A 14,948-nucleotide genomic window follows, 5' to 3' on the forward strand; every position below is an offset into this window, starting at 1 on the left:
GTGGGCAGACCTGATGGGCTATGGCCCTTATCTGCCGTCATCTTCTATGTTTCAGGCTGGGCAGACCGCAACTGGGTCGAGACCAAGGCCACAGGCGTCGAAGTCGGGACTAGTTGGCTCACCACTAAGGAAAGCTGCGTGGTAATAATAGCCTTAAGCATGTCCTCGAACATAGGCACTGAGACCAATGGAAGGTGGGTCGATGGTGCAGCAGTGCGCTCCTTCGGGGGCGACCTTGAGAATGAGTATTCCCTATGTGAGGAGGCACGCTTAGAATGATGTCTTGAAGACGACGATGATGCGGCGCTGACAGACTCAGAGGGAGGTTCTTTGCCGGCACACCTGAGGAGGAAAGAGGAGAATTACCCGAGGCCGGAGTAGCAGAAGAAGCAGAGGCCGAAGCCTTCGAGGCCAATGGGGACTTCGAGGCTGAGGACTTCGAGGCCGAAGTACCCAACGAGGGAGCCGAGGTCGAGGACTTCAAGGCCGAGGCGCCCAATGAGGGTGCCGAGACCGAGCTCGAGGCCTGTCCCGCAGGATCCATGGGGCCAAAGAGGTGAAGAATCTTGGCTACCCAACGACAAAGGTTGAAGAATCGCACAACGGGGATACGACTAGGCGCAGTATTCTGCACCCAGGCACTCAACACACCAACGATGTGGATCGGTGATAGAGATAACCCGGTTACACTGAGTGCAGTTTTTAAATCTGGAACGAGGTCGGGACATAAGAAAAAACATAGCCGCAGCCCCGGGAGGCCAGGCAACCAGGGAAGGACCGGGAACCCGGTCAAGACATACGAACTGAAAAAAAGGAAAATAATAAAGATGTGAGCACAGCGACTTAACAAAAATAATAATAAAGAAAGCCGTGGTGCAAGACGGACAACGAGATTGCGCAGCAAGGGAGCAGTGCTTCTGGATCCGCGGAAAACATTGAACTGAGGACACGCTGAGGAGACGCATGCCCTAAGCTGGGCAGGAGGGGCTCGCGCGCATGCGCGGGCCAATCGCAAGTCTGCTCGTGAAAAAGTCCACTAGGGGGCTCTGTCGGTGACGTCACCCACATGTTGAGAATATGCTGCCTGCTTGTCCTGGGATAAGACCTTTGTGTTCTAATCCTCTATTTTGAAATCTGTTTGTGTTTATAATAGTCTAAGGGTCTCAAAACACTGACACATAAACATCAATATATATTCATAATAATACTTTGTCTATATTCAGTTATTGAAGATTCCAGTGTTGATAGAGTACCAGTAAGGTGCTTCTCAGGATGTCTAGTAAATCAAAATACAATCAGGCTCATTAAAAATAAAAAATAAACGTCCAAAAGAAAGCATAAACTGCTACGTGGCCATCTTTGCTAGTCAAAATATCCAAGTGGGCATTCTCAGCACTGACTTTCTAGACATCTTTCTGATTGTTTTGTCTCCAGTGCATCTAAATCTTAAGAGGATGTGTTAAAGGCATGGTTTGGATGGGATTAGATTAGGTTTAGCACATGGATGTTCAGCAGGGATAATCAAACCTGTAATGAAACGCCCAGGGCTTTTTTTAGACTTTTGGAGCCAGACCTGTTTTAAAAGTGTCTAAATACTAAAAAGGTACCCAAACTGACAAGATGACCACTAAAGAGGGTTTAGGGCTTGACCCCTCCCTCTTTACTCCTCCAATGGTCACTAACCCCTCCCACCACCCAAAGGCAGGGAAAAAACCCAGTACTTACAATTATCCTACCCCTGTCAGAATGGCTTTCCATCAGCTGATTGTGGTAGTTGAGCCAATCAGCTGAGCCTGTTTCGTGGAGTCCAGTCAGGTCAGCTGATCGGAGATTCCCCTAACAGGATCATCTGAACTGGCAGGGAGAATCATGATTCCTCTCTCCCTCCCTCACACTCACTGATCCCCCCAAGCCTGCCTCCATAGAGAGCTGCTGTCCTCAGAGTCCTACACCCCACTCTCTGACACCTTCCAAGCATCCCCTGATATCCCCAACATCCTCCGACATCACTCGACAGCCCCCGACACCCCTTGTACCTTCTGATGAAAAATTGGCAGGAGGGAAGGCCATTCCCTCCTACCGATAAGTCTGCTTCTTTAGAATGATAGGCCTTCCCCCTCCCATTGCATCTTTCGATGCAGTGGGAGGGCCCAAGATGCATTGGGAGGGGAAAGGCCTGTCACTCTGAAGAGGCGTATAGGGCTCTGAAGACAGCGGTTCTCTGTGGAAGGGGCTAGGTGTGAGGGAGGGAGAGAGAAATCATGGTTCTTCCTGCCAGTTCAACTGATCCTGGAAGAGAAATCCCTGATCAGCTGAGCTGGCAAGACTTCATGAAACCGGCTCAGCTGATCGGGATTCTGCTGCCGTGATCAGCTGATGGGAAGCCTTTCAGATAAAGTAGTTTGGTACCACATGCTAGCTACTTGGATGTCCGAAAAGCTGGCTTTTGTGCGTTTTTCATGTGGCAAAAAAGATAGATGTACTAGGGACCAAAACATCTAGATAGTTCATTCTCAAAATAAAGATAGACATCTTGTTACTTTGATCTCAGAAGAATTCATGCTGTTAGCAGGGTTGTAGAGTTGGTAGATAAATCTTTCGACTCAGATTCCTCAGTTTCTGGTACCCACGACTACGACTCCAGTACCCAAAATTGTCTCCGACTCCTGGACTCTGACTCCATAGCCCTGGTTAGATCCTAACTCAATTGCATTGTTTTTACATTCTTATTCCTTCTCTTCTCCTACGTGCAATCAAGTTAGGATCTAACAGCATGAATTCTCCTGAGAGCAAAGTAATAAGACCTGATGATTGAAGTGATTTGATAATCAAATTATTAAAAACTGGCATGTACTATCATTAGATCATTAACATGTATTATTGCAGTAAAATAGATTAGTAACATAGCCCCTCATTAAAATAAATAAATTAATTAATTAACATTTCGGAATGTCATTTGTTTGATCACATTAAGGGGCATTTTTGATAGAATGTCTAAGTTTGAGTTTGGATGTCTTAGCAAAGACATCCAAAAATCCAGTGGTGTTATTCCCATAATTAATTTTCCCCAGGGAGCATCAGAATGCTAAGTTGTGAACTGATGATCCTAAGGCAACTGTTACAAGAGCTTCCTGGTTGGCATTGTAAAATGATTACACTATTCCTCTTTGTTCAAAAATCATCAGTTATCTGTTTATTTTTTGTTGTCCCTTCCCCCATGACACTACCACTCCACTTGTAAAAATGAAATGTCCCATAGGAGAAAAGATGGCGTCAGGAGCAGGACGCTGAGAGAAGCACTCCCGTCTTGAAAGGGGAAAAATTTCTTTATTCTACTTCTAAAACGACAATTTCATGCCTAAAAGAAGAGGGAAACTGAGGGGTACCCCTCCACCTACCCCAGGCTTCTCGACGCCGAGGCAGACTGTGATAACAGCATTCACAGTCCCCTCTTCCATGTCGGGCGTTTCCGCTGCTGTGGAATCGGGAACCCATAGCTTGGACGGCGAGATGTCGCTCTCGTTGAGCCCGCGAGGACCGCATACCCCTCCCAATCCCGGAGAATCTTCGCTGCAGCGGAGCTGGCGGGAGGGCTCCCCCGGAGTGTGGGGTGAGGCTTGCTCTCTCTCCGAAGTTGACCCGGAAGTGGAACATGCAGCAGACACGCTGACCCCGACGTTGGAGAGGCAGCGTTCTGGGGGAGAGGAGCCGTTGGTGACCGGCGGTGGGGAGATTGCAGGAGCCCAGACTTCCATCTCTGGAGCAGGAGCCGTGCTTGGGTCGGCTGGTGTCCCCCTCCTTGGACCGTTGGTAAAACCACAGGCTGTTACTCTGGACTCCATTTGGACTGCAATTGAGAATCTTCACCTGGTATGTTCTAACTTTGTTACTATGACCCAGAATTCTACCTCCAGGATAAGCTCCTTAGAGACTATTACTCAGCAACACCAAGTGGAATTAAAAAACTTAGATAAAGCAACAACAGAGACTAAGAATCTAATTACTAAACAAACAACAGAAAAAATGATGATTTTGAGGAAGATTGAAAACCTGGAAAATCAGCAGAAAAATTTAAATTTGAGGATTCTTAATTTTCCGGTTGCCAAGTTTATGTCTCCTAAAGAACTCTTTAAGAACTTTATGTTGAATGTCTTAAATGTACCTGAAGTAAGTCTTCCCCCGATACAAAGAATTTACTATATAAAACAAGTGCAGAAAGAAAAAGCTACAGCAGATGAAAATGCTCAATTAGATGTTTCTGATATTCTGCAATCTTCTGACATTGAAATTCAGGGAAGAGCAACTTTATTGGTCTCGTTGGTATTTCTTCAAGATAAAGAGATGTTGCTGAAATTATATTTCAATTTAAAGCAGATTTCCTATTTGGGGGAAAGGGTATATATATTTCCTGATGTTTCAAGGTGGACGCAGTCCAGAAGGAAAGAATTTCTGTTACATAGATCAAAGGTGATTGCTTTGGGGGCAAGTTTTCAGTTGCGATTTCCTTGTAAATGTTTTATTTCCTATCAAGGAAGTAAATATATATTTTTCGAACCTTCCCAATTAGGTTTTTTCCTTGAAGGTAAAGGTATCTCTACACAGTCCGAATGATACAGGTTAATAATGCGGTTAAGTTTATTTTGGATAGGTAAGATCTGACTGCTCTATTTCTTAAAGTTTTTAGTTTCCTTTGTATATTCCCCTTTCCCGAGGGGTTTTACTTTCATCTTGTCTCTTCTCCTTAAGTTGTGGACTGTATTATATGATTTATATGGATGTTTAAATTTCAATTCTTGGTATGTAATATGACTAAGAGAATAATATATTTCTGTATTTCTTTAAACATCTTGTATAGGATGCATTAAAATGATAAATAAATAAATAAAAAAAAAAAAAAAAATGAAATGTCCCTCAGAGACTTCACTCCGTTTGAAAAATTTATCTCTCTTCAAGTCCCCCCTCATTATTGATCTACCTCAGCCTAACTTCAAATCCATGATGTCTAGTAGGGATCAAGCATAATCTCCATTTGCTCCAGCTCTGATGGAATAACTTGCATTTAATGCCAACTATCCTATGACCTAAGTTTGCCCTTTATGTATGAGGGGCTGAAGTTCAGCTGGTAGCATTTTGGAAAATAACTCTGGTGGGGCATGAATGAGATAAAATTACTCCTTTCTCCAACTAGACACCAGGGTTAAATGGTAGGCCTGGGGGAAGGTCATGAATGGGACTGAAGTTGAAGGGTGATAATTTTTAAAAAGGGGAAAGAGCTGTAGAACTGGAACATTTAATGATATCATTTTTATAGGCTCAATAGCATATTTGTGGGTGAGGAACAGTAAGAGGGCCATGGATCAATTATTTTAAAAGTGGATGGGAGCATAGGCATTAACATTTCCCAATAATTGGGAGTGCCAAACTACTACTACTATTACTACTATTAATTCTATTGCACTACCAGACGTATGCAGTGCTGTACAGAGTCACAAAGAATACAGTCCCTGCTAGACAGACAAAACAGCATCCATTGATATTCATCATTAAAAGCCCCTTTTAAACATGGCGGCCCTGGCTTGGGCGGGGAGGGGAGCACTATGCTACCTTACCATGCCCAGGAATGTGTAAAATGCAAAGTTATGGCACGGCCTAGAAAATTATCACAGAATTCACTAAACTATGGTACATGGGTACTGCATTATACTGAATCCTGTAACAATTAGCTGACCATTCCGACTATCAGCTCCTGTTTCTCATTCTTTTCTCTTTTCCTGTTCCCCTTTGTTTCTTTTTATGCTTATCTATATATAATGATTTCTTGGCATCTAATACGAAGGGACAAAGATATGTGATGTTTGATCATCTTATTCTGTTATACCCTATGGAAGAACTCAGTGCACATTGTTTGGTATTTTATTTTTCTATTTGTATTACAAAATTTTGAACTGAAAAAAGAAAATCATAGTAATGTACTTTTTTACTTTACTTTTTTTAAAACCGGTAGTCTCTTGAATGTTTTCAATATTGTCTTATTTGAAGTAGAATTAATACTAATAAATTATATATGGAATCATTATATTTTTAATATTTGTATTTTCTATCAGATTTTACTTCTTATCTAATGATGAACTTCTGGAAATTCTGGCTCAGACCCGAAATCCTCAAGCTGTTCAACCTCATTTAAGAAAATGCTTTGATGCTATCGCTAAACTAGAGTTTGCTCTTGTGTCTCCTACTGATGGGTCTGATAGTGAGGGTGAACATGAAAAGGTGTTTACTAATGATATTTTAGCAATGTTGTCACCAGAGGGAGAAAGGGTAAGTACAGTTTTATATTGTATGTTATGCTTACACTTTCTACAAGAAATCCTGAAAAAATGTAGATGTGCATTCATTTAATTTTTTAGACCGTCCTCACAAAGGAGCTCAGAACTAGAGAATGACACGGTGGCGGTTTACCCGCGGCTACTGCGTTTAGCCGCGGGTAACCCGCCAAAAATGAGGAATGAAAATTAGCAGCCTCTGCGGGGACGGGGACAAGGCCATCACCACCCCGTGGAGCGGTGAATGGTCTTGTCACCGCAGTGAGGCATAAAGGATCGTGCGGTCCCCGCAGCCCCCACCCGCCCACCCACATGCCGGCTCGATCGTTTAACCAGCTTCCTCTCTCCACCTCACCTTACTTTTCAGGCTTTCTTTTTTGGCAACCGGAACGCTTTCAAAAGAGCCGCGCACGTGCGGCTGCTCAGTATTCAATCTTCTGCTCTGACCCAACCGGAAACAGGAAGTTGCAGCAGAGCAGAAGATTGAACTTTGAGCAGCCGCGCATGCGCGGCTCTTTGAAAGCGTGTCGGTCGCCGAAAAAGAAAACCGGCAAACTAAGGAGAGCTGGAGAGCAGTAGCGTACCAAGGGGGGGGAGGGGCAAAAAAGGTAATGGTGCCAGGCCTTGGAGCACCGAGGCAGACCGCTTTTCCCCCCTCCCAGCCGAACCCCCGCTGACCCTCCTATCTCTCCCCACCCCCAAGTGAACCTTTCCGACCCTCCCAGCAAAAGCAGCAAACCTCCCTCCAGTAGCGTCGGCTTTCTCCTCCCTCTGCCGCATCACTGATAACGTCATCAGTGACGCGGCAGAGGGAGGAGAAAGCCGCGAAGGAGGTTTGCTGCTCTCGCTGGGAGGGTCGGAAAGGTTCACGGGGGGGGGAGATAGGTGGGTCAGCGGGGGTTCGGCTGGGAGGGGGGAGAAGCGGTCTGCCTCGGTGCTCCATTACCTTCTTCGGGCAGCAGCAGCGTTTACAATTCGCTGTGTTGCCGGCTTCAGGCCTTGTTCTCTGCCGGGTCCTGCCTACTTCCTGTTTTCATGAAGACAGAACCCGACAGAGAGGAAGGCCTGAAGCGGGCAACAGCAGTGAATTGTGAATGCTGCTGCTGCCCGATGAAGTTCAGGACATCAGGACATCGGGGAAGGAGCAGGGAGAAATCGGCTGCTGGCTTGGGGGTGAGGGTAGGGAAAGAATCTTGGAAGTGGAGAAATTGGCACGATGGCTTTGTGGGGACTAGGGGGAGAGAGAAAGAAATGAAAAAATAAAGGGGGGCAGGGGGGAGAGAGAAAGAAAGGCAGAAATAAAGAGGGGTCAGGGGGAGAGAGAAAGAAAGGCAAAATAAAGAGGGGGTCAAGAGGGAGAGAAAGAAAGGCAGAAAGAAAGAGGAAGGCCAGGGGGAGAGAGAAATAAAGAGGGAGGCCAGGGGGAGAGAGAAAGAAAGGCAGAAATAAAGAGGGGGGCCAGGGGGAGAGAGAAAGAAAGGCAGAAATAAAGAGGGGAGCCAGGGGGAGAGAGAAAGAAAGAGGGGGGGGGGGCAGGTGAAGAAAGAAGAAGAACCAGAAGAAGGACCAGAGACTCATGAAATCACCAGACAAAAAGGTAGGAAAAATGATTTTATTTTCAACTTAGTGATCAAAATGTGTCCGTTTTGAGAATTTATATCTGCTGTCTATATTTTGCACTATGGCCCCCTTTTACTAAAACGCAATAGCGGTTTTTAGCGCAGGGAGCCTATGAGCGTCGAGAGCAGCGTGGGGCATTCAGCGCAGCTCCCTGCGCTAAAAACCGCTATCGCAGTTTAGTAAAAAGGGAGGGGGAATATTAGTCTATTTTTGTATAGTTGTTACTGAGGTGACATTGCATAAAGTCATCTGCCTTGACCTCTTTGAAAACCCACGGAATATAAATGATAATTAACATTTTCTCTGCGTACAGCGTGCTTTGTGTTTTTAAAATTTTATTGTTGGTAGATCATTTTGACTTGGCCACAAAGGTAAGGGGGAGGGAGGGAGGGGAGCTGCTGAAAGACATCTAGTAATCCTTGCAGGCTTGACTGTGCAGGGAATTATTTTTGTAAAATCATGTTTTGTTATGTGACTGGCATTATCTAGACTTTAATTTCTATGAATGAATAGAATGAAAACGATATAAAATTACTTGCTTGCGGGGACCGCGTGTTCCGGCTCACACAAGGAAGGAGGGGGTGAAAGGGAAAAAGTTTCTCTTCCTTGGAAATAGATTCTGAAGTGACCTCATCAAAGAAGACCAGCACCAAATGTACAAGAAATCCCTTAAACAATGTCAAAAGAGCCCAAAATAGAAAACTGCTATTGCCTTGAGACTCCATTATTGAAGGAATCAACTTGAAATCACAGAAGAGACAGGAAAAGGTTAAATGCCTCATGGAATCCTCAGGTACAAAACACAAACCAAATTGTGAATGAAATCAGAGCAGACAGTAAGAATTATAAAATTGATGTCATTATCCATCTGGAAAAAAAGGCGTACTAGAAATAATGCCTCAGCAATACAATTTTCAGAAGTTCTATTTGCTCATGGTAAGGGAGAAGAGAGACTGCTAGTGATGGTGGGGGGACTAATAGAAGATATGAAAGAAGGGTGGTAGAAAGGAACAGATGGTAAAGGAGGGAGGGAAGGGTGGTGGTGGAAAGGAATAGAACAGACATTGAAAGAGGGTAGAGAGGAACAGACCCTGAAAGGAAATGTGGAAGGCAGAGTGGGGAGAAGACGCTGGAAGGGAAGAAGACAGATGCCAGACTATGGGGGAGCGGAGGGAAGAAGATGGGTGCTAGACGGGGACGGTGATGGGGCGGTGAATGGGATGGCAGTGGCGGTGACGGGGCGGTGAAAGGGATGGCGGTGACGGTGACAGGGCGGTGAAGGGAACGGCGGTGACGGGGCGGTGCAGAGGATGGTGGGCCAGGGACGGTGCAGTGACGGGGACAGATTTTTTCCCCCGTGTTATTCTCTACTCAGAACAGGTTACAAATCAGGTACTCAAGCATGTTTCCTATCTGTCCTGGCAGGCTCACAATCTATCTAATGTACCTGGGGCAGTAGAGGATTAAGGGCTAGATCCGTTTCCGTTTGTGTGCAGGCCGACAAATTCACTAAACGCCTGCATGCAAATGGAGATGATTGAAAGAGCCTCCTGTCACTGCTGTCAGGGCTTCTGCCGGCTTTTTAATATATATATATTTTTTTAATCGCAGGAGGCATTGGAGCAGAAGGGGTTGAGCATCCCTCCTGCTCTGTTAAAGGTACGGGGAGGAGGGGAGTGAAAAGGTGACCTGGATTGGGTAGGGGGTGTCCGGAGTGGTGGTGGCAGGAGGGAGTTGGCATCCCTCCTGCAGTTTGATTTTTGGTGGTGGGTGGGCTGGGCCCAGCTGGACTAGATTTTGCAACAGGGAGGGAGGTGGGCCTGGCCTGGCCCAGCCAGGCCAGGAGGGGTTTAACATGTCAGGAGGGAGTTGGCATCCCTTCTGCATTGTGTGGGCCATCAATGGGGGGGGGGGCATTGTGACTTTTTTTTTTCCTTTTTTTCTAGCAGGGAGCATCTGCTTTAACCTACGGGTTAAAACTACAGGCTCACAGTGCGGGGAAGGGCAGCCTGCCTGTCTTTTCATTTTTTTTTGGGGGGGGGCATATATTTTGTGTGTGTAACACACACAAAATATCTGTGCCATGGAAACAAATGAATAAAAAAAAAGACAGGCAGGCTTGTCAAAATACCTGCAGACCTGTTGGTAACTCAGTTACCGACAGGTCTGTAGCAATCGGGTTTGCCAATAGTAAAACCCAATTCAAAATAGCCAAGCAATTGTTAATGAATCAATCGCTTGGCTAATTTGCATGGGGTTTTGCTAATTTGCATGGGAGGATCGGGATCAGATTGCTACTGCCTTTACTGAATGGAGTTGGAGAGAGATTTGGTCGTAAAGGGCTCGCAAACCGATCGGTACACGATCGGTTTGCTTAGTGAATCTAGCCCTAAGTGTTACAAGGAACAGTGTGGATTTGAACTTACAACCTCAGGGTGCTAAGGCTATAGCTCTAACCACTACATCACACTCTCCTCCCTAGAATTTGCCTCCCAGTGACAGCAGGAGATGCTGCAGTACCAGTCCCATGGCTCTCATTGCAAGATTGGTCCCGTGGCAGCAGGAGATGATGTTAGTTACAGCATCTTCTTCTGCCACTGGTAAGGGAAGCTGCTGAGCATGATTTCTGAATTTCGGCTCAACATATGGTACCATTTGATGCCAATAACTCACACAAAGTATGCATTTTCTATAAAAATAATATTTATTCAATTTATATCAAAATTAAACTTGAGGTTAAAATTAGAATTAAAATGCCAATTAATTATATGCATTTTCATAAAATATAACCCCATAATTATTCTTTGTATGAGGGAAATCAACACATGAGACAAATTGTCTATACATGTGGACAAAGATCTCCACAGAATCAGAGCTGTGTAGTTGCTTATATAATTGTAATACGTCAATACTCCTATCTCCAATCCTTAATCATCTCATCCCCTTAGAAGGCAGGATTATTTCAAACAAATTAAATTCCTTAGGCTTTGAAACATAGCAGGCTTAAAGAAAGTTTACAAAGTACGAGGAAGTTTAAATATATTTCAGTTACAACAATTTCTAAGATATTCTAAATATGTATTTAGAGTTACATAAAATCATATGATAATACGTATTCTTAAAAAGAAAACTCCTTAGCACCACTATTGTAGGGCTCCTTTTACAAAGGTGCGCTAAGCGTTTTAGCGCATGCTAAATATTAGTGTGCACTAACCACGCACTAAACACTAATGTGTGCATGTTAGTCTGTGGACACGTTAGCGGTTAGCGCACGCATATATTTAATGTGCGCTACACGAACGCTAAAACGCATAGCACATCTTAGTTAAACAGGAGGTTAGTGTAATAAAAAACTACCAGTGAGAGATCACGTGACGCCATGCAACAGGGAGGATGCTAGCTGGTGTCTCTCCTGCTACCTTTCTTGGCTCCCTCTCTTTTTACTGTTCTATTGCACTTCTTTTGGATCGTGATCTGGATCGTTCGGCAGCTTACTTGTGGCTGTGTGCTGTGAGCGATTTTAGTAGTGGTGACCGGTGGGGATGTCCCTGAAATTGATGAGGAAGGAGCGAGACAAAGGCCAGCCGGGAGACCCAAAGATGGCGGCACCTACTAGTCCGGGGGCCTCTGTGGGTGGCCTTGCCAGGATAATGGAGATTACCTCCGAGGTCACAGCGGCGATGGAACTTATCCTGGAAAAATGCCTCCTCCCCATTGAAAGCAAGCTGGGGACTGTATAGGCTAAATTGGACAATCTGGGGCAGGAGGTTGCCGCTTTTTAGCATCAGATTGGTGAGATAGATGATCGGCTGATCCACGTAGAGGAAGTTCAGATCCGGCACCAGAGTACCATCGCTGCATTGGAAGACTGCATTGACGATCTTGAAAATAGATTGTGGCAGTTGAACCTCTGTTTCATTGGGCTCCCAGAGGATATCCTGGAGCGTGACCTGTGGGGAGAGTTGGAAACCTGCCTGGCTGCATCGGTCCATTTGCCAGCGGATTTGGGCCCCATTCGCATTGAGCGGGCACATAGACTATCTCATTCCATCCGGCCCTGGGTGGTAATTGCCAAACTCCTGAATTATGCCCATAAAAAGGCCATTCTGCAGGCTGTACGTGGAAACCGCACACTTACTTTCCAGACTCACAAAGTACTCTGTTTCCAGGATTACTCGAGTAAAGTGGCTTTGCAACATCGAGCATTTGCGCCTGTGTACTCGCAATTGGTTGCCTGGCAGATTAGATTTGCGTTGTTGTATCCTGCCCGACTCCACATTCAGTACAATTGAGTTACTTCTTGCTACTCAACGGTGGCGGAGGCGCAGTCTATGTTGGCCACGTGTAGAGCAGAGGTGCCTTCTACTAGTGGAGTTTCCTCTACTGCTGGTCCTGCCTGAGGGGTTCTGTTTTCCTGCAGTGGGGGACTTGGCCGTTGTTGGACGCTGGCCTTGGCTTAGCAATTGGACTTCTGCACAGGTCTTTTCTATGCCTTGAGACTTTGGAAGGATTGCTGGCCTCTGCATGCCTTTTGATGGTGTGGGACAATTTCAGGATATTTTAATTTCACTTTTGACTTTTATTGTTTGTTGCATTTTGGAGGGGGCTGTTTGTGGGTGGTTGGCTGCTTGTTGAGTCCTGACTGGGTGGCTGATAAGAGCAGGTATGGGACTGGGACTCCGGCTGCCCATCTCCCGACAGCTTGTATTCCCAAGCTGCGTCCTGGAAAGCATAGTTCTGGGGCTGTGGAGTCTTGGGTAGAGCCTTGGCGGCCTTCCCCTGGGTTTGGATGGGGTGTGTTGGTTTCTATCTGATGTTTCCCCTGCTGACTGCTGGGTTTTCTATGTGTCATTGAGACCCTAGCTTTTTGCTATTTCTCTGGACTCTGCTCTCTATCACAGGGGTCTTTTTCCCTTGCCCTGTTTATCTCGTGCTGACCTACCTGGCGGGGGTCCCGGCACAGCCTTTGCCGTGTGAGATTGTATTGTATAACTTTTCTTTGTTCACTAATGAGTCCCTGGAACTTTGGGGACCCCTACACTTTTTCCAGTTTGATGGAAGGCTGTGTGTCTATGTGTTGGATTGTTGATGTGTATTGAGGTAAATGCTGTGCGGAGAATGGAGGTGGGGGGATGGGGTTCCTTTGCTGTCTCTCTTGGGCCTAACCATGGCTCTGCCGGAATAGGTTTGGTAGGCTGTTCTCTTTTCTTTTCTCTACTGTGGGACCTGGAACCTCCTGATATGTTTCTTTTATTTGAGCTGTTTATGTTCATTTAAGATCTGATATACCGCTCCTGCATTTTACTGACCTAAGCGGTTTACCATGTATCCAGCTAAAATGCTATCAATGTATTTTCTGTATGATCTTAGGGGGTAGGCGTTGTTGTGATTGGTTTCCTCTTGGAAATGGGTGGTTGGGGGGGCATGGGTCTGGGGGGGGATGGGGTTTGGGACTGTTTGGGTTTGGTGGCGCTGAGAGGGAAAGTGGAATGGATTGGAGGAAGGTGGGTGAGGGGGAAGGTTTTCTAGAGTATTGTGGTGGTGCTACTGGCTTCCGTAGGGTTGACACTCAGGGGAGGAGCGAGCTAGGATGCACCCTCTCTGTTTTTGGAGGTGTAGTTTTGTTTTGTGGATTTTTCTTTTGTTTCACTTTTATGTCCCTTAAGCTGCTTTCTTGGAATGTGGGGGGTATTCACTCCCCTATTAAGAGGCAAAAAGTGCTTCGGCAGCTTCGACGAAACCGAGCTGAGGTGGCTTTTTTACAAGAGACCCATTTGACAGCCGCTGAACATGCAAAGCTCTGCACTTGGTGGGTGGGTGAGGTCCTGGATTCCCCAGCCAAGTGGGAAAAAGGCTGGGGTGGCTTTATTGCTGGGTAAACATCTTCAATTAGTGGTCCATGACACCCTTGGAGACCCGGAGGGTAGATATATTGTTGCATCAATTAGTTTGAACTCTAAACCTTATATTTTATGTAACCTGTATGCCCCCAATAACCTGGGAGTGGGGTTTTCTCACTATCTGGTGGATCTCCTTTCAGTGTATGGGGATACCCCCATAGTGGTGGGTGGTGATTTCAACAAAGTGGCTAATCCCCTTTGGGACCACTCGAAGGGGATCCGGAGGGAATCTCATAAACCTGCTACTGGTGTTGCTATCCTGTGTGACTCTTTGGACCTGGTGGACACCTGGAGAGCCTTACATCTCCTTGAGAGGGATTTTATTCATGTTTTGCGGGCTCACGCCTCGTTATCCTGTATTGATTATATCTTACTCTCATGTTCTATGTTGCGGAGATCACTGATTCCAAGCTCAGTCCTATCGAGATATCTGATCATGCGTGGGTGGCGGCTGAGTGGCAATTCCATCGGTTGGCGGGGACTTCATGGGGGTGGCGTTTTCCCAGTTATCTTTACAAGGATAGTAAGTTTCATGATCATCTTGTGGCTCAGTGGTGTTTATTCCAGGAGACTAATGTGGCTCACTTTGACACCCCATCCTTGGTCTGGGAGATGGCTAAGGCTGTTCTTCAGGAAGAAATTATCTCCTATGTTAGTTTTCAGCGTAAGGCGCGTCAAGAGAGAGCTGCTTCATTTGGAGCATTTGGTTTCATCACTCTGTCGTCGCTATGACCACATGCATGCTCTTTCTAACTGGGCCCAGTTACTGGAGGCCCAGTACTCGCTTAATTCTCTTTTGCATCAACAGGCCCAACGGTCTATGGATCATTACCGCTTTCGAGCAAGCAAGAGCAAAGTGGAAATGTCCAATCAGAATGGTGCACAAAAAAGTGTCTTTCAACTCATCTGATAAATCCAATGATCTTTATTCATCCAAACCAATTCAAACATCCAAAGCAACTCAACGACTCGACATCATGTTTCGGCCATCTGGCCTGCATCAGGAGTCTTAGGAGTCTTTGGGTATCAAATGGTCTTTAAAATAACAAGTGGACTAAAGTAAAATGTTCATGCCGTTGCTCCAAATCTATAGCACTGCAAAACA

At 45.7% G+C, this 14,948-nt stretch overlaps 1 protein-coding gene across 1 annotated transcript in view; it reads left to right on the forward strand.

Moving 5' to 3' along the window:
• The window catches only part of LOC117347325 (dynein heavy chain 6, axonemal-like), a 2,502,256-nt gene that overhangs the window by 911,545 nt on the left and 1,575,763 nt on the right, over nucleotides 1–14,948 (forward strand). Inside the window, 1 exon segment of the mRNA XM_033918113.1 lies at nucleotides 6,105–6,318. Within this exon segment, the coding sequence (XP_033774004.1) occupies nucleotides 6,105–6,318 (214 nt within the window).

The sequence above is a fragment of the Geotrypetes seraphini genome, chromosome 1 (assembly GCF_902459505.1).
Source record: "Geotrypetes seraphini chromosome 1, aGeoSer1.1, whole genome shotgun sequence".
NCBI lineage: Eukaryota > Metazoa > Chordata > Amphibia > Gymnophiona > Dermophiidae > Geotrypetes > Geotrypetes seraphini.